The sequence below is a fragment of the Hemiscyllium ocellatum genome, chromosome 35 (genome assembly GCF_020745735.1).
Source record: "Hemiscyllium ocellatum isolate sHemOce1 chromosome 35, sHemOce1.pat.X.cur, whole genome shotgun sequence".
Classification (NCBI taxonomy): Eukaryota; Metazoa; Chordata; class Chondrichthyes; order Orectolobiformes; family Hemiscylliidae; genus Hemiscyllium; species Hemiscyllium ocellatum.
In genome coordinates, this window is record NC_083435.1 from 19,773,384 (window position 1) to 19,792,678 (window position 19,295).

Genomic DNA, 19,295 nt, shown 5'->3' on the forward strand with positions numbered 1-19,295 from the left:
GATCTTCTCAATTACTGATCAAAACCTTATGCTACTAAACCCAATCTTTCGCAAGTGTTCTTCCGCAGATAACTGGTCCAGTTGGCCCACCTTATTCCCAGTGGCTGATGGTTCCTTCCTTGTTACATTAGCATATTTGGGCTTTAATTTCAGAACTTTTCTTTCACATGTTTTAAATTCATTATTGAGGTGTGGGCATCTCTGGATGGATCAGCATTTATTGTCCATCCCTAACTGCCCTGGGGTGGATGGGGGTGACATGCCTTCTTGAACTGATGTAATCACTGAAGTATAGATACACCCACACTGACTTGGGGAGGCAATTCCAGTAATCGCAAAGGAACAGTATTACATTTCTAAACCACAACTGAACGTGGCTTGGAGGGGAACTTACAGGGGAAGGTGTTCTCATGTCACTGCTGGCCTTGTCTTTCTATTTGTATCTGGACGATGCCCTGAAGTCCACAGAGTATTTTATGGATGGTGCATACTGCTGACATTTTGGTATTGATTTTGTTCACACAAAGAGGCCACTCCATCAGAAGTGTTCAGCAAGGCCAATCTGTGTTTTTTTTAATTGGGAGCCTTGTCACTGACGAGATGAAGGTCTACAAGCAGTCATAGAGTCATACAGCACGGAAACAGAGTCTTTGGTTCAACCAGTCCATGCCAAGCTTAATTCCAAACTAAACTAGTCTCACCTGCCTGCTCCTGGCTAATAACCCTCCAAACCTTTCCTGCTCCTGCACTTATCCGAATATCTCTTAAGTATTACAATTGTGCCCACATACACCACTTCCCAAGTGCTTTATTCCAGCAGGGGTCAGGACAGATGCAGTACAATGAGAGAGAAAATGAAGAGGAAAATAAAATTGACTAAGAGTGAATGGAAAATTAGATTGATAGCACAAAAGGTAATGAGAGGTGATGGAAGATGAAGAAAGACAAACAAGATCATATTTGCTTAGCCAGGTTGGGCAAGTTTAGAGTTCCGGATGAACACTTTGGCGAGTTTAATTCCCGCCTTGGGCAACTGTCTGTGTGGAGTTTGTACATTCTCCCCGTGTCTGTGTGGGTTTTCTCCGGGTGCTCCAGTTTCCTCTCACAGTCCAAAGATATGCAGGTTAGGTGAGTTGGCCATGCTAAATTGCCCGTAGTGTTAAGTGGATTAGTCAGGGTAAATGTAGGGGAATGGATCTGCATGGGTTGCTCTTCGGTGTGGACTTGATGGGCCGAAGAGCCTGTTTCCACACTATAGACAATGTAATGTAATGTAATCTAATCCTCATGAAGTTCGTTCCACATGTGGACCACACTCTGTATAAAATTTTCCCCCTTCTATCTTTTCAAATCTCTCCTCTCACTTTAAAAATGTGCCCTCTAGTCTTTAAATCCCCCATCCTAGAGAAAAGACAACCACCATTAACTCCTTATTATTTTATAAACTTTTATCGGGTTGCCTCACAACCTCCCATGCTCCAGAGAGCAATGTCCCAGCATTTCCAACCTTTCTTTATAACTCAAATCTTCTATACCTGGCAACATCCTGGTAAATCCCTTTTGGACCCTCTCCACTTTAATAATATCCTTCCTATGACTAAGCAACCAGAAATGGGCACAGTACTCCAGAAGAGGCCTCACCAATGTCCTGTACAACCTCAACATGACTCCCCAAGTCCTATACACATCATGGCAATATGGTTGCCAACCATATGATCAAACCAATATGCTCAACATTGGCCTGATAATAAATCCACCCAAAAGAAATGAAAGACTAGCATTTATATAACTTTACAAAATACTTCAAATGGTCTCATACCTTAAGTGCTTTGAAGCCAATTAATTAGTTTTGAACTGTGGCCATATCGAAAATGTAATCAATAATTTCAATTTCAATCCAGCAAGCTCCTGCAAACAACAGCATCAGAATGACCAGATAATCTGGTTCTGTGATCTTGATTGAAAGATAAATATTGGCCTGGACAGATGGGATAATTCCACTGCTCTTGGTCAGAATATTCATAGTCATAAAAAGCATACAAGGTGGTCATTCAGTACATCAACTACATGCCAGATGTCATGATATTTTAAACTCAACTAAGCAAGCACAGAGGAGGTTTTTAGGAGCAAGGGAAAATGGTTAAAGCAGGAGTGCGGGAAAAGTGCTGGATATGGGCATGAGCAGGCAGATGGAATCTTATCTGATCTAGTAGATAGTACTACTAAGAACTGGCCTTAATTATTAAGTCAAAAACAAACACAACATTTCTGAAGCTGTGACCAACTAACACTTAGAGTATTCTTTATCATGGGGCTACTGATTAAACCTGTCTCATTGCACATTACCAAGTCTAAGGTAGCCTGCTCCCTGGATGGCTGTCAAGCACACTACCATACACAATTGACCTGAGCATACTTGATAAAGAAATTTGCTGGGATACCTTTGCTTTCCCAACCTCCATGTAGATTAAAATCACCCAGAGTTCATCTCTGCCTCTCTGAAGCTGAGTAGGATCCTTCAACCGGAGCTTGTCTGCTCCTTCCATTTCTTTTTACTCTTTTTCTCTTTCTTGTTGTTTTTTTTCTTTTTTCCTCTCGGTGACACCCTGAACTCCAGGCCTCAGTGCTGATTCCAACTCCCGGCCAGGTATGGTAGTCTCCTGGCCTGACTTAGTGGTCTCCCAGCCTGGTGTGACGGTCTCCTGGTGCCTGTGGCTTTCTCTCAGCCCAGCATGGCCTCCGCATGGTCTTCAAGCCTCAGGGGGATTCCAGGTTGTCTCCCAGCCTCGTGGGCCTTGAGGTGAAGCTTGACACTGTCTGGAGTCAAAGACTGGTGTGGACTTGGGGCAAGGTGCTGGAGTGTACCCGTTTGGAAGGATTGATACCATGAACTTTTTATTTCACTATTTGTTGAATTTATTCCTATGATCCATAGTGATAAACATTTTATTTCTTTATTTTCTATATTTTCTCCCTAAGAGCTTGTACTGAAGAATCTGTACCTTGGTACCTTGTACCTAAGATGGCGCTGTAAGTGTTGGCTTGTAAATTTTTCACTGTACTCGTTTGAGTACATGTGACAACAAAGCTAATTCAATTCATTTCAATTCAATACAATGATTTCTTCCTGTATGCTCTGTCCTGCAGTGTAACTTCTGTAGGGATCAGTTAGCTAGACATGGTTTGCGATACAGAGTGACACCAACAATGTGGGTTCAATTCTCATACCAGTGAGATTACTATGAAGGATTCTGTTTCTCATCGTTGCCTGAGGCATGATGACTATCAGGTTAAACCACCATCAGCTGTCTCACTCCATTGAGAGGGTAGAATGACGGTGACTTGGCTTAACTACTGTTAGGAGAATATGAACTATTCAAACAAGTGACCTCTGGAAAACAGCATGTGTGCTTATGGTAACTTAACAAAATTCGCTGGACTCTGGGGCATTTCTGGCTGATTGAGAAAACAGCAAATGTGATGCCACTGTTTAAATAAGGAGGTCCACGAGCTTAACTTCTGTAATGGGGAAAATGCTTGAACATATAATCAAGGAAGAAATAGCAAGACATCTAGATAGAAATTGTCCCATTGGGAAACTTGGGTTCATGAAAGGCTGAAAATGTGTTGCTGGTTAAAGCGCAGCAGGTCAGGCAGCATCCAAGGAACAGGAAATTCGACATTTCGGGCATAAGCCCTTCATCAGGAGGCTGGTCATGTTTACCTAATTTACCAGAATGCTTTGAGGTCACTATGAGTGTGGTGGATGTGGTGTATCTGGATTTCCAGCTGTATTTGAGAAGGTGCCACACAAAAAGCCACTGCACTGTATTACAACCATGGTATTTGCATAGATAGAAGATTTGTTAGTTAACACAGCAAAGATTGGGGATAAATGAGTCATTTTCTGGGTGGCAATCAGAAGCTAGTGGTGTGCCTCAGGGATCAGTGTTAGGACTGCAATTTGTTTACAATTTACATAAATGATTCAGAGTTGCGGACCATGGGTAGTGTGTCAAAGTTAACTGATGGCACCAAGATGAATGGTACAGCAAAGCATGCAGAGGACACTGAAAGTCTGAAGAGGGATATAGATAGGTTAAGTGAGTGGACAAGCATCTGGCAGCTGGAATACAATATTGGTAATGTAAAGTTTGATAAGAATAACAGCAAAATGGACGATTATTTAAATGGTGAAAAACTGCAGCATGCTGCTGTGCAAAGGGAGCTGGGTGTCCCTGTGCATGATTATACAAAACATTGGTTTGCAGGTGCAGCACATAGTTAAGAAGGCAAATGGAATATTGTCCTTCATTGCTAGTAGGATGGAGTTTAAAAATAAGGAGGTTATGTTGCTGCTGTATATGATGCTGGTGAGGCCACACCTGGAGCAAAGTTTTGGTCTCCTTACTTGAGAAAGGTTGTCTTGGCACTGGAGGAGATGCAGAGGAGGTTCATGAGATTGATTCCAGAGTTGAGAGGTTTGGCTTATGAGGAGACATTGAGTAAGAATGAGGTGGGATCTTATAGAAGTATAAAAATTATGAATGCAATAGACAAAACAGAAACAGGGAGGTTGTTTCCATTGGCAGGTGAAACGAGAACTAGGAGGAATAGCCTCAGAATAAAGAGAACCAAATTTAGGACTGAGTTGAGGTGAAATTTCTTCACCCAATGGGTTGTGAATTATCTGCTCAGTGAAGCAGTCGAGTCTAGTTAATTGGACTGTTTTAAGGCAAAGATAGTAAATATTTCAACAGTCAAAGAATTAAGAGTTACAGTAAGAGAGCAGGTAAGTGGAGCTGAGTCCACAAGAAGGTCAGCTGTGACCTGACTGAATGGCGGAGCAGGCTCGAGGGCCTACTCCTGAGCCTAGTTCTTATGTTCACTTTGCTATTTCTTATCTCTACACAAACTGATTCTACATCTTGATCTTTCAGGGTAAGGTCATCTCTCAGTATTGCCATCCCATCCTTGACTAACAGAGCAACACCATGCCCTTTCCTATTTTAGTCAACTACATATCAATGTACAGGTCTCTGCATTTCTTACCTTATAATTATTTTCTTGTAATGCTGATGGGATCACATATATTTATCTCTTTCTGCTGACAATCTATCAATTTTTGATATAAATTCTGCATGAATTCAGATACAGGCCCCTCTGATTCTATTTTATTTTACTGTTTACATTTCGGCAAAGAAATGGGGTTTAACGTTTTGCGTCCAGTGACCCTTTGTCCGAACTGCAGTCACTAACTCTTAACATTAACTCTGCTTTGTGTTTAAATTTACCCATCGTTTCTGTGTCGGATTTGCAGCATCCACAGTTCATGGTTTCGTTTCATTGTGTGAGGGGGTTGGTTGTGTTTCGATGTAGGTCGAGGGAATTTAGACGTGGCGAACTCAGGGGCGTGAGAGGTATTCTGTAGGTGTCAGGTTGGAGGTTTTAAAGTTGATGAAACGTCGATTTCGCTGCACTTTGGATGCAGCCTGAACTGCTGTGCTCGTCCAGCACCACTGATCCAGAATCTGGTTTCCAGCATCTGCAGTCAATTTTTTCCCCCGGTTTTAATGTTAAATCAGGCAGTTGGCTCCGCCTACAGTCTATGGGCATTGAGTGAGTCTGAAGGAAGCTTTCCTATGTGTGATTATCACTTCTCCTCGTGTTCCCTATCTTTGTGAGCTGTTTCCTTGTCGTATGCCACGAACGATTCATTTACTAGTTATGAACATGCAAGATCGGTCCAGGACATATTCCTCATGACGATTCCTCTCCCTGATAGAGGTTGACGAGATATCTTTCCGAGCACGTCAGAGGGATGGAAAAGTCACATCCTCAGGCACGTTGTTTCAAAATGGAGATTAACAGGAGATTATTCTTCACTGCACCAAGGATGCTGACAATGTGGTTGCTTTGTTCGCTTTCAAAGGACCGAGTGGGTGAGTCTATCCCAGCGGTGATCGCCGTCTCCCCTTTATCATCCCTTGCTCCTTTCCGGGAGTGTTTAGCTTTCACCGTTTAACACGCCCTTCCAGCCTCTTTGACGGATTCAGTTGACTTCCCTCAAAAGGCGACAGAATTCCCGGCGGAGTGGGGACTTAACGTGTGACCGTTCGGCGGGGGAGGGGGGCTGGTGGGAGACTGTGTTGCCATGCCTCGTTGTTAAAAAAAAACTGACTTGAATCCCCTAAATGCGCGATTCGTGATTGTTGTTGGTTGTGAAAACGCAAACGGGCTGAGGATCAACCACAGTGTAAAAAAAAAACCCGAGGTCTGAATTAAACAAAAAAAAAGCAAAGTATGCCTCCAAATATCGATTTCCCCGGTTTAAAATGATAAGTCTGGGGTGAACAGGAGTCTATAGAGAGAGAAAGCAGTATTCTTTTTTTCTTGTCAAAGGGCAATGCTGCGTGATTCCCCAGTTTGTATTTTTTTTTAATTAAACCCCCACACTGCCGCCTAACTGCGGTAGTGCTTATTTTTCCCTAGCACCCATGGTGTGTGTGTAGGTGAGAGACACAAAGTGCACGAATCTTTATTCAATTTCCACCACTAGGAAGATAGGAAAACACCCAGTGACAAGCAGTGCCCTTCACAACAAGGGGCAATGCTGTGTGATCAAACAGTGAAGGGGAGGGCAGGGACTAAATCAAAATAGAGTTGGAGGGGGAAACCATGCACTCCACTCCCTGCGGCGCAGAAAGCAGTATTGACTGTCACCATCCTATCATCCCCTTCATTGCATTATGGCTGCGTACCATTGTCTTGTTTCGGAGATCGGCTGGACATTTTTAGTGTTAATATCTGCATTGCTCACTTGCTAGATACTGGTCTGATCGAAGCAGTTCTTGCCCTGTGGCGGTTAACTCTCATGCCTGCATATTAGCAATAAGGGCTGAGACGTAGCGGAACAGGGTTTGACGCTGCTAACACGCGGTGCCAGAGGACCTAGTTTCAATTCCACCCTCTCGGGTGACTTCTGCGTGGACATTGTCCCTGTGTCTGCGTGGACTTCTTACTAAAAATCTGCAGCTTAGCTGTGGGAAATGCAGGATTACAGTGGGATGCTCTTCAGTGGCCTTCCCCCACACCAAAGGGGTTCTAAAATTACAGTCAGGTTCACGTTTTTGCAGGTCGACTTACATAGGTGGCTCAAAAGCAGAGGGACCTGTGTGTACACTTCACTGGCAGGATAGATGGAAGAAATGGTTAACAAAAGATATCTCTTTTTGAATTTTACAAGTGGGCAAGGTGGCCTCTTTTCTTTATTCGTATGATACTGCAGTCAACGTATTGAGCAATATCATATGTGAATTTCAATGGTAAGATATATAGCTGAATGGGTGAAGATTAAGTTCACAGGTAAAATAGTTGGATTTTTTTTATCCTTACAATCACCTTGAATTGGCATCCTCTTGTTCAATGCAAAGATATGCGAATCCCAATGATTGAATCAAGTAACATGTTTGCAATTGGCTGGGTACATCCCATGCTTCGAAACCTACAACATCTGCTATGAGGTGATTCAACAATTGGGCAGCAATGCTGAACAATTCTGAGTGTGCTAATAGTTGCAAGCACAACCCATTTCAGATATTATCTTGTGCAATAATATGTCTTCAATGCATTCACACAATGTGGTATCACTTGATAGGCCAACATTTATTGCCTTTTGCTAATTGCCCAGAGGGGCCGTTAGGAGTCAATGACATTGCTCTGGGTCTGGACTCTCATATAGGCCAGACTGGCAGTTTCCATCCCTAAAGGACATTAATAATGTGCCACAATTACATTGAATAGAAGAAGCATATATTCATGCTGGGAACTGATCAAGTCTTGTGTTTTTTTTTCGTAATTGCCGTAGGCATTGGTGCAATATTTTCTCCATGGAAATGCTTCAGCCAATCAATCATGCTAACCAATTTGAACACTTTTAATCTCCTTTACTGTAACTTTTATTTGATTATTTTCAAATTTGGCATTTTTGTGTTTGTCCTGATGACTCAAGACAAAAAGCTTCACTAACACGTCCCTCTTTTCAGTCATGCTCAGATTCCAAACTAAAAGCAAGTGAATTATAATGGTGCAGGCTCGATGGGCTGAATGGACTTATTCTGTGCTGTAGCAATTCTGTGATTGTGTGATAACAGACCCCAGTGATGATGAACTTTAGTTGTTTGATAAGTAAGAGAATGGTGGAGAAGAGAAGGCTGAGGGGCAACTTGTGTTTAAAATCAAGAGGCAGCCTGAGAATGTGGACAAGGCAGACTAATACTAGGTCTTTAATGAAGAATTAAATAACCATATGAAGAGCAAAACAAAAGACTTAGGTCTGTGGAGAAAAGGCAGGGCAATGGATTTGATGAATCTGATCTTGGAGAGAACTAGCATGGATATAGAGTCATAGAGTCCTCCAGCAAGGAAACCGGCCCTTTGACCCAAACTGGTCCATGCCGACCAAAATGTCCATCCACGCTAACCCCATTTCCCTGCACTTGGCCCATATCCTTCTAAGCAGAAGTGGGTACTGCAGATGCTGGAGATTAAAGTCGGATTAGAGTAGTGCTGGAAAAGCACAGCAGGTCAGGCAGCATCTGAGGAGCAGGAAACTCGATGTCTCAGGCAAAAGCTCTTCCTGATGAAGGCCTTTTGCCTGAAACATCGATTTTCCTGCTCCTCAGACGCTGACTGACCTGTTGTGCTTTTCCAACACCACTTTAACCTTGACCCATCTCCTTCTAAACCTTTCTTAGCCATGTATTTGTCTCAATGCCTTTTAAATGTTGTTAATATGACAAGCTGAATAGGGTCTTTCTGTGTGGTCATCATGCCTCTATCACTAATCAAGCTTTTTGGAGTGCAAGCCCTTCACATGACCCCTCTACCACCATCCTGATACAGTCAATATGGTACTTCCCATTATTGCTCACAAGTAAAATTACCAGCCATTTGCTTGGGCTACAGATGGACCTAACAGCCCTGAGGAAGTCCCCAGTATAAGCATGTGCACAGTACTTACATGGGAAGTTTAAACTTCTGCTGGTTTTACCCAACCCAGATTGAACATAGAACAGTACAATACATGAATAGGCCCATCAGTCCACGATGTCTGTGCCAGTTGTAATGCTATTTTAAACCATTTCCATCTGTTTGTACATGTCCGTAGCCCTCTATTCCCTGCCTGTATATGAGTGTCGAAATACCACTTAAACATTGCTATTGTATCCTTCCCAGCCCCCTTCGCAGCCCCAGCCCCTCCCTTCCACTGCTCCCTGCCACCAACTGGATTAATTCCTCCCATTGACCAACCAGGTCATACCCTCTACCTGTCTTCACCTATCCCCAATTCACCACCCTGCCTCCGCAACCCCATATTTTCAGTTCCCCACACACCTATCCCACCCCATGAAGAAGGCTTACATCCAAAATGTTTGACTTCGCCACCTCCTGATGCTACCTTGCTTGCTGTGTTCTTCCAGCCTCCTGTTTGTCTTCTTTGGATTCCAGCATCTGTAGTTTGTTTTTGTCTCTACCATATCCCCTGCCAGCTTTTGCCTCAAAACAAAACAGATTCAAGATTCACAATTTCCCATTTGTACCTTTGTGGAAAATACCTAAAGTACCAATTTTGTTTGTTTATGTGGATGTGCTTATTTTTCCCTTCTGTAAAAGATATTTCAGCAGCACCCCAAGAGCTTTTGTGGTGCATTTAATACAAAATCACAAGTATTCGATATCCAGCAACTGGGTGTTGATCAGTTATAGAGAAGTTATGAAGCAGCATAGACGGGTCTCATACCAGATATCTGTTTCAATCCAGGCCCTGACTAATCCAATAGTTACCAAGATGGAAACTCAGGGAAAACCCTGCAGGTCAGACAGCATCAAAGAGAGAGAAAGCATAGATAATGTTTTGAATGCAATGACACTTATTCAGATAGGCAGGATACTGACAAGCTTGGAGTGGGCAACTCAATAAAATAAAATATTTTGATGCTCCAGTGTTCCATCTATGTCAAAAACTGCACAAGCGTGGATGGTTTACCTCGAACATCCGTTTGCCTCGAACACACATTTGCAAAGGGGTTTCCCAGGGTGATCCAAAATCCACTGAGCAGTGTAACCTCAAGATTAAATTGATTAGAGTGTCAAAGCATTCAAACATTCAGACTTCCACACGACAACCTCTCCTGCCACAGATAGTGCTACCCTATCCAATAACAACCCCTATCTTCTCCCCAGTCAACCCCAGAGACAGAGCAGATGGTGAATCATATAGTGTTTACTCTCACCCACAATCTGAGATCAAAGAAATTGGTATGTTGACAGCGCACTGGGGTTTGAGTGTGTGTGAGTCCATAGACATAGGATCCCTAGTGGAAACAGGTCATTTGGATTGACAATTCCTCATTAATCCTCTGAAGTGCATCCCACTCAGACCTATTCCTCAACCTTTTAACCCTATATTTCCCATGGCTAATGCATCTAACCAACACATCCCTGAATACCATGGGCAATTTGGTATGGCCAATCCACCTAACTTGCACATCCCTTCAGACTTTGGGAGGAAACTGGAGCACTCAGCAGAAACCCACACAGACATGGGGAGAACATACAAATTCCACACACACAGTTGTCCAAGGCTAGAATTGAACCTGGGTCCCTGGTGCTGTGAGGCAGCAGTGATAACCACTGAGCCAACCATGTGTGTGGGCAGTAGGGGTTGTGTGGGTGCAGAAAATCCTGAACTGGGGGGGGATGGATGAGAGTGTTGCTCACTTGCCATGGGGATGGTGTAGTCAGAGTCATAGTACACCATCAGAAAAAAAAAGACCCTTCGGTCCAAACTGTCAGCACCAATCAAGTTTCCCAAACTAAACTGGTCCCACCTGCCTGCATTTGACCCATATTCCTCTAAACCTTTTCTATTCATGTACCTATCCAAATGTCTTTAAATGTTGTCATTGTACCTTTATCCATCACTTAGAGTCAGAGAGTCAGAGAGATGTACAGCATGGAAACAGACCGTTCGGTCCAACCAGTCCATGCCGACCAGATATCCCAACCCAATCTGGTCCCACCTGCAAGCACCCGGCCCATATCCCTCCAAACCCTTCCTATTCATATACCCATCCAAATGCCTCTTAAAGCTCGTAAGTACTATCGCTGACTGTGTTTGCTACTTTTTAAAGAATAAAGCTGCAAGACAAGAGCTGCAGTGGACGGCGGAAAATCAACATTTGTGGCTTTGCCCTCACCTATTATTTCAGTCACAAATGTGTTTGCATGAGACATTTTACTATCATTATCACTACCTTTATCTTTCATTGTGGGCACCTTCATAACCTGTCCCACTTGCACCACCTCCCACTCAGTCAACAATTTAGAAACCACATGTTTCCAGCTCCTTTCAGTTATAGAGCCATAAAGATGTACGGCATGGAAACAGACCCTTTGGTCCAACCCGTCCATGCCGACCAGCTATCCTAACCTAATCTAGTCCCACCTGCGAGCACCCGGCCCATATCCCTCCAAACCCTTCCTATTCATATACCCATCCAAATGCTTCTTAAATGTTGCAATTGTACCAGCCTCCACCACTTCCTCTGACAGCTCATTCCACACATGTACCACCCTCTGCATGAATTCTATCAGTTCATTCCACGTGTAAAAATCACCCTTCAGGTCCCTTTTAAATTTTTCTCCTTTCACCTTAAAAATATGCCCCCCACTTTTGAACTCTCCCATCCTAGGGAAAAGACCTCACCTATTCCTCTTGTCTATGATTTCAAATATGGGGTGGGGGCATGTGAGAAAGGGTTTATCAAAGGTATTCATGGTCAGGATGAGAGGATAATTTCACTGTTGGGGTGGGGAGATTCATATATTCAGAGTTGGTGTTGGGGTGATCACGATAGGGGAGGGGGAGAGAGGTGAACTTTGTTGGGAAATGAGGCGGTGATCATTGTTGGGAGGTGAGGACATGATTTCTGTCAGGGTAAGGATGGTGAGGACGTCTGATCAATACCAGGGTGGGTGAGAATGATAGGCACTTTCACAGGTGATCACTGATGGTGGGAGGAGTGAGGGATACTTGCTGCTAACTTGGAAATTTGCCCTGAACAAGAAAATATCAGCTGTGGGTTAATGAACAATGGCCAAGGTGCAGTCATGGGACGTTTACACTGAATAGAAAATGGAATTTTTGAAGAAGGAGTTGGGGGCTTGGTTTAAAGTCTCTCCCACCCCCATGACTATCCCACACCACAGGGGAACAGTTGGATTTCATCAGTGTGTAGGAGTGAAGTGGTAATCTAATGATGATTGCTACTCCTCGGAGGATCTCAGTCCATGTCCATGTCGAATTCACATCAAGCCTGCGGGAGCTGCGTGTGAGTAATCACTGTACCATACAGTACAGAACAAGCTGCAGTAGGCCCACAGTCTCAGAAATGTTTTTGTGTTGGCTGGGAGCCTTGACAAAGCGACGGGTGAGACAGTTCTCTTTATGCTATCTTAACACAGCAGATGAGCCTGCCCGTGTTATATTACCTTACTGTAGCTAAACAGTTGCTTTTCAGAAGTGCATGTGTGTGTGTGTGTGTGTGTCTATGTGTGTGTGTGTGTGTGTGTGTGTCTGTGTGTGTGTCTATGTGTGTGTCTATGTGTGTGTCTGTGTGTGTGTGTGTGTGCATGCTCCATGAGCAGGAGTAATCAAGCAAGTCTGGATTAAGTTGGGCCTCTGGAATGATTTATATGGAACCTCTTTTTCTGAGCCTGGGCTAAACTGCATCAAGATTGGAGAAAGTGAGGCCTATCTCTGTCACACTGCGGCTGATCAACCTCTAAATAGCATCTAACTAAATTAGTATGAATAATCGTATGAGCTGATCAACCATAACCAAATTAGTTTGAAAATTTTTCTGAGCTCACAGTGCCATGCTGCTATATTTGTCATCCTTTCGTTTTCTATTCTACGTGGCCACAATCGGTTGGCAGTTAAACTGTCAAAGTACATATGGAGTTTAAAGAAGGGGAACAGACTCATGGCTCAGGCAGCAAGACGTGGGTTTGGGTTTTACAGCCAAGTATCGGCTGAAGCAATGTCTTTACCAGGTGAAACACCCAGACTATCTAATGATTTATTCCCTGGTATCCAAAATGTGGTCTTGTGGCTTCTTTAAAAAGAAGTACACACACACTCCTAATGGTATTTGTCACCCTCCTGGAAAATCCTTGTCAAAATATTATCCACATTATTCTCTGAAATTAAAACATAACTTTGCCCTCCAGTGTGACTCACTGTTAAGTAAACAGGATGATTCTAATTTTTAATGTTGTCTCTTTTCATTTGGATCAATCTAACTTTTGAATCCAGAGATGGCAACCGAGTCTTTCAACTTGGAGGGGTGGAGTGGAGATGCAAATAAAGAGAATTTTTTTTGCCAGAATATGCTATGGGATGAGCTCAGACAGTTAGAATGAGAGCAGAATGATGTCAACAGCACTTCTCCAATCTCTGTGTCAGCTGGTGTAGGACGAAAACCATCCCTTGCCCCATAATAATGCCGTGAGTAAGCCATTATTATAAACCTCTCAGATAAAAGGGAAATCTGATGCAAAAATTGAAAGTGCCGGAAAAGCGCAGTCTACACAGAGCTCCAGTTCACTGGACCCAAAACGTTAACTTTAATTTCTCTCCACAGATGTTGTCAGACCTGCTGAGTTTTTCCAGCAATTTCTATTTTTGACTCTGATTTACAGCATCTGCAGTTCTTTCAGATTTATCTGATTACAGATGAAATGAGTGGATGCAGTTGAAGCCGATCTGTCACCACAACCTTACTGATTTGAAGCAGTTTTTAGTATAAGGCCACTTACATTCCATATTGCTATTTCTCTGAACCTACTTGGACCAAGATTGTAATGGATTCCCTTCACTGGAGGCAAACTGAGCATGGTGCTATTGCTCGTTGTTACCGATGAATACTTGGGGATAATTCAGGTTGACTAGTTCTGGCAGTGTATGAATTCTTAATGTCAATGCACTCATTCATTCAAATCTATAGACCAGTAACATCATGCGTAGATTTCTCTGTACAGTCAGTTCTCCTATAACATGATGGTTGCGTTCTTGTACAATCCCAAATTATAGAAAAATCACACTTTAGAAACAGCACTTAAAACTATAATTGCATTACAGCCAATACACATTTTAAAGTTTGTGCTGTAGAAACGGTGCCCCCAATTTGTCAAATGCGTTGCAACAAATTTGCATTGATGAACTGCACATTATAACATATTTGCTGAAGGCAGTGTTTCTCCCAAAGGCTGTTCGTGTAGAGTCATAGAGTTTACAGCATGGAAACAGACCCTTTGGGCCAACTCATCCCTGCTGACCAGGTCCCTTAAACTGATGCAGTCCTATTTGCCACCATATGCCTCTGAACCCTTTCTGTTCTTGTGCCCATTGTTATGCAGATCTAGCACTGCTCTCACCAAGCAAACCAGTTAAAGTCACCGATTTTTGTATTCTTTCATTCTTTGCTGTGATGTTGTCCTTGACAGCTTAAGAATATATTTAATAGATATAGGATTGGAACAGACACGTCTGCTTGTCTCACCCCCTCATATAATTAATACTATAATTCTGTCTCAATTAATTTTCTTGCTTTGATGCTACATTACTTGATTCTTTTCTTACCAACACTCTATCAAACTTAGTCTTGCTGTGACTAATCATTTGATCATTCACTGAAACACAGGACAAGGAATTCAAAAAATTTACAACACTTTTAATGAAGAAATTTCTCATTTCAGACTTATTGAATCAAACCACTCCCTTGAAGCTATCATTGCCAGTTCAGTTCAGCCTGGGACAATAGCTCATCAGCGTCGATCCTATCTAGGAATATTATGTTTCAGTAGGATTACGACTTACTTTTCCAAATTCTGGACAATATAGGCTAATTCTGTTTAACCTGTCAACAGAGGACAACTCGTTAAATTCCTGTCGTAACCCGAGTGAACCTTTAGTCAAGCAAGTATATATATATATATATACCTAAGTAACAAGCACAGTAAACTAAAGCCTAGTTTGCTCACAAATGTGACTGCTACTATCTAGAGAGGCGAATGCTGCAGTTACATAGAAGTACCGTTTCCTCAATGTTGCTATCCTGGTCACACTGTAATAATGCATCACCATTCTGCCATTGTTATAGCATCGTAGAGTCATAGAGATGTACAGCATGGAAACAGACCCTTTGGCCCAACCCATCCATGCCGACCAGATATCCTAACCCAATCTAGTCCCACCTGCCAGCGCTCGGCCCATGTCCCTCCAAACCCTTCCTATTCGTATACCCATCCAAATGCCTTTTAAATGTTGCAATTGTACCAGCCTCCAACACTTCCTCTGGCAGCTCATTCCATACACGTACCACCCTCTGTGTGAGAAAATTGCCCAATAAATCTCTTTTATATCTTTCCCCTCTCACCCTAAATCAATGCCCTTTAGTTCTGGACTCCCCGACTTCAGGGAAAAGACTTTGCCTATTTATCCTGTCCATGCCCCTCATAATTTTGTAAACCTGAATAAGGTCACTCCTCAGCCTCCGACACTCCAGGGAAAACGGCCCCAGCCTGTTCAGCCTCTCCCTATAGCTCAAATCCTCCAACGCTGGCAACATCCTTGTAACTCTTTTCTGATTTTGTCATTGTTGTTGGGTTAATTTCTGAAAAAAACCTACCTCAGTGGCTCTCTCGCACTATGCCACATGAATTTCAATAAGACGGCAGTTCACATGCACACTAGACTGATGCTATTTAATGCAGCTCATTTAAAATAAAGTGCCCCTAAAGTGTAGGATCTCCAGCCCCTCAGTTGATCGCAGTTGTTTGTTCATGCCCCCATAAAGTACACTCTCGCTTTTTCCCTCCCACTCTGGAATCCTTAATCTCTGAAGCTCAAAACTGCAACTACTGACAAAGTGTCTGCCCAACGCTTTTTCCAGCTTGTCTTTGCTGTACATAACCTGATTGACAGACTTGCAGTGCCCCTTGAAGATTGCAATACAGTTGTGCAGATTACAACAGTTGCAGACGGCTTCGTTCTCCCATATGGATTCTGATCAGCTGGTGATGACATGGCAAGAATATAGATATTCTTGTGATTCATGGGTATCTGGGTCAAAAGACACTTTGAACTTCTTCATTCCTAAGCTCTGAAATGTTTCAATATGTCATCGAAATATCAGCAAAATATTGTAAAATTTAAAATCACAACAGGGCAAAACTCTGCAGGCTTGACAATATTTGTGGTTAGAGAAATATAATTAATATTCTAAGTCCAGTATGAATCCAGTGGAGTGCCACAAGGATCAGTGCTGGGTTCTCTACTTTTTGTCATTTACATTAATGATTTGGAAGCGAGCATAAGAGGTACAGTTAGTAAGTTTGCAGATGATACCAAAATTGGAGGTGTAGTGGACAGTGAAGAGGGTTACCTGAGATTACACCAGGATTTTGACCGGATGGGCCAATGAGCTGAGAAGTGGCAGATGGAGTTTAATTCGCATAAATGCGAGGTGTTGCATTTTGGGAAAACAAATCTTAACAGGATTTATACACTTAATGGTAAGGTCCTAGGGAGTGTTACTGAACAAAGAGACCTTGGAGTGCAGGTTCATAGCTCCTTGAAAGTGGAGTCGCAGGTAGATAGGATAGTGAAGAAGGTATTTGGTATGTTTTCATTTATTGGTCAGAGTAGTGAGTACAGGAGTTAGGAGATCATGTTGCAGTTGTACAGGACATTGGTTATTGCGTGCAATTCTGGTCTCCTTCCAGAAAAATGTTGTGAAAGTTGAAAGCATTCAGAAAAGATTTACAAGGATGTTGCCAGGGTTGGAGGATTTGACCTATAGGGAGAGGCTGAACAGGCTTGAGCTATTTTCCCTGGAACATCGGAGGCTGACGTTCCTTATAGAGGTTTCCAAAATTATGAGGGGCATGGATAGGGTAAATAGACAAAGTCTTTTCCCTGGGATCAGGGAGTCCAGAAGCAGAGGGCATAGGTTTAGGGTGAGAGGGGAAAGATATAAAAGAGACCTAAGGGGCAACTTTTTCACACCGAAGATGGAACGTGTATGGAATGAGCTGCCAGAAGAAGTGGTGGAGGCTGGGTACAATTGCAACATTTAAGAGGCATTTGGATGGGTATATGGATAGGAAAAGTTTGGTGGGATATGGGCCGGGTGCTGGCAGGTGGGACAAGATTGGGTTGGGATATCTGGTCAGCATGGACGGGTTGGACCAAAGGGTCTGTTTCCATGCTGTACATCTCTATGACTCTATAATTGAAAGGAGCTGGAAACATGTGGTTTCTAAATTGTTGACTGCGTGGGAGGTGGAGCAAGTGCGACAGGTTATGAAGATGCCCACAGTGAAAGATAAAGGCAGTGATAATGATGGTAAAATGTCTCATGCAAACACATTTGTGACTGGAATTATAGGTGAGGGCAAAGTCACAAATGTTGATTTTCCGCCATCCACTGCAGGTCTTATCTTGCAGCTTTATTCTTTAAAATGTAGCAAACACAGTCAGCGATAGTACTTACAAGCTACTCTTGGTGAAAAAGTATGTTGTGTCTTTGCCACCCTCCGCTCCTCTTCCAAGAAGTTTTGCATGTGGTAGTTGACTGATAAATCAAGCCCGGATGTCGCAGTAAGTGGTGGCTTAATTGTCCCTTTTTCACCAGGCACCATAAAATTTCATGTGGTCCACGTTTTATTCAAGTTAATATACAATTACAGTTCTGTGTCAGCACTTTGCTTGAACTGCTGCTAAGTTTATCAGTTTTGCACTTCAGCTACTTTTAAACACTAACGGCAACACTCGGGCCAGCACAGTGGCTCAGTGGTTAGTACTGCTGCTTCACAGCACTAGGGACCTGGGTTTAATTCTAGCCTCAGGCAACTGTCTGTGCCGAGCTTACACATTCTCTCTGTATCTGTGTGGGTTTTCTCCAGTTTCCTGTCTCAGTCCAAAGATATGCAGGTTAGGTGGATTGGCCATGGTAAATTGTCCATCGTGTTCAGGGTGTGCATGTTAGGTGGATTAACCATGGTAAGTGCAAGGTTGTGGGAGTGGGTCTGGGTAGCATGCTGCTAAGAGGGTCAGTGTGGACTCGAATGGGTGCTTCCACATTGTTGGGGTTCTATGATCTAGGTCACAGTTTCCCTATTGAGACATCAGTCAGACACATTTATCCAAAGAATATCACTAAAAGAAAGAAAAACATGGCTTGATGTAGGATTGAATGTTAGTATCATCATGTCACTGTCAAGAGTGGGGTGCTGGAAAACACAGCAGGTCAGGCAGCATCCAAGGAGCAGGAGAATTGATGATGCGGGCATAAGCCCTTGATCGGGAATCTTGATGAAGGGCTTATGTCTAAAACATCGATTCTCCTTCTCCTTAGATGCTGCCTGACCTGCTGTGCTTTTCCAGCACCCTACTCTTGACTGATCTCCAAATCTGCAGTCCTCACTTTCTACTCATCATGTAACTGCCAAAGCAAACTCTAAAATATAATTTTCTGGAAGTCCTTTCAAAAGACAGAGCAGTGCACCTTGCATACAATATATTGTTTTTAAAAACGTAGTTAGTCATCAAGTTACCGTTTGTTAAATGAGCAAGAAAACTCGATGCTGGAATTTCCCTGTAATATCATGTGGAAGCATTGAACGGAAATGCCCTATGATCTGACTCTTCCTCTAAGTTACATTATAAAGTGAATCAAACAGTAAAATTGTTTTTTCAGAAAGCGACACTTGCCCTGCTCAATCATTGATTTATTATTGCCACATGTACCTAGGTACAGAGATAAGCTTCTGTTTTGCGCGCAGTGCAGTCAGATCATATCATACTAAGTGCATTGGGGCCATGGAACAGTGCAAAGAATATAATGTTACGGCTGCAGAGAAGGTGCACAATGAACAAGATCAATATTAAATTTTAAATTCAAGAGGTCCATTCAGAAGTCTAACAACAGTGGGTAAAGAGCTGTTCTTGAATCTACTGATATCTGTGTTTAAGCTTTTGTGCCTTCTGCTCAATGGAAAGTATGGGAAGAGATTATAATCAGAGTGGAAAGGGTTTTGGATGATGTTGGCTGCTTTCCAGAGACAGTGAGAAATATAGATGGAGTTGATGGATAGAATGTTGACTTGCCTGATGGGCCGGGCTATATTCATAACTCTTTGTAGTTTTTGACAGTCTTGGGCAGATA

General features: G+C 42.8%; 1 protein-coding gene across 4 annotated transcripts in view; it reads left to right on the forward strand.

Annotated features, from left to right (window-relative positions):
• The first annotated feature begins 5,430 nt into the window (after positions 1–5,430).
• The window catches only part of LOC132832450 (SLAM family member 9-like), a 57,881-nt gene continuing 44,016 nt past the window's right edge, over positions 5,431–19,295 (forward strand). For 2 of the 4 annotated variants that reach the window (XM_060850461.1, XM_060850460.1), the window contains exon 1: positions 5,431–5,942. In XM_060850461.1, coding sequence (XP_060706444.1) covers positions 5,822–5,942 — 121 coding nt within the window. In that variant the 5' untranslated portion in view covers positions 5,431–5,821. The remainder of the gene's footprint in view (positions 5,943–19,295) is intronic. The other 2 variants (XM_060850459.1, XM_060850458.1) reach the window with 2 other exon arrangements.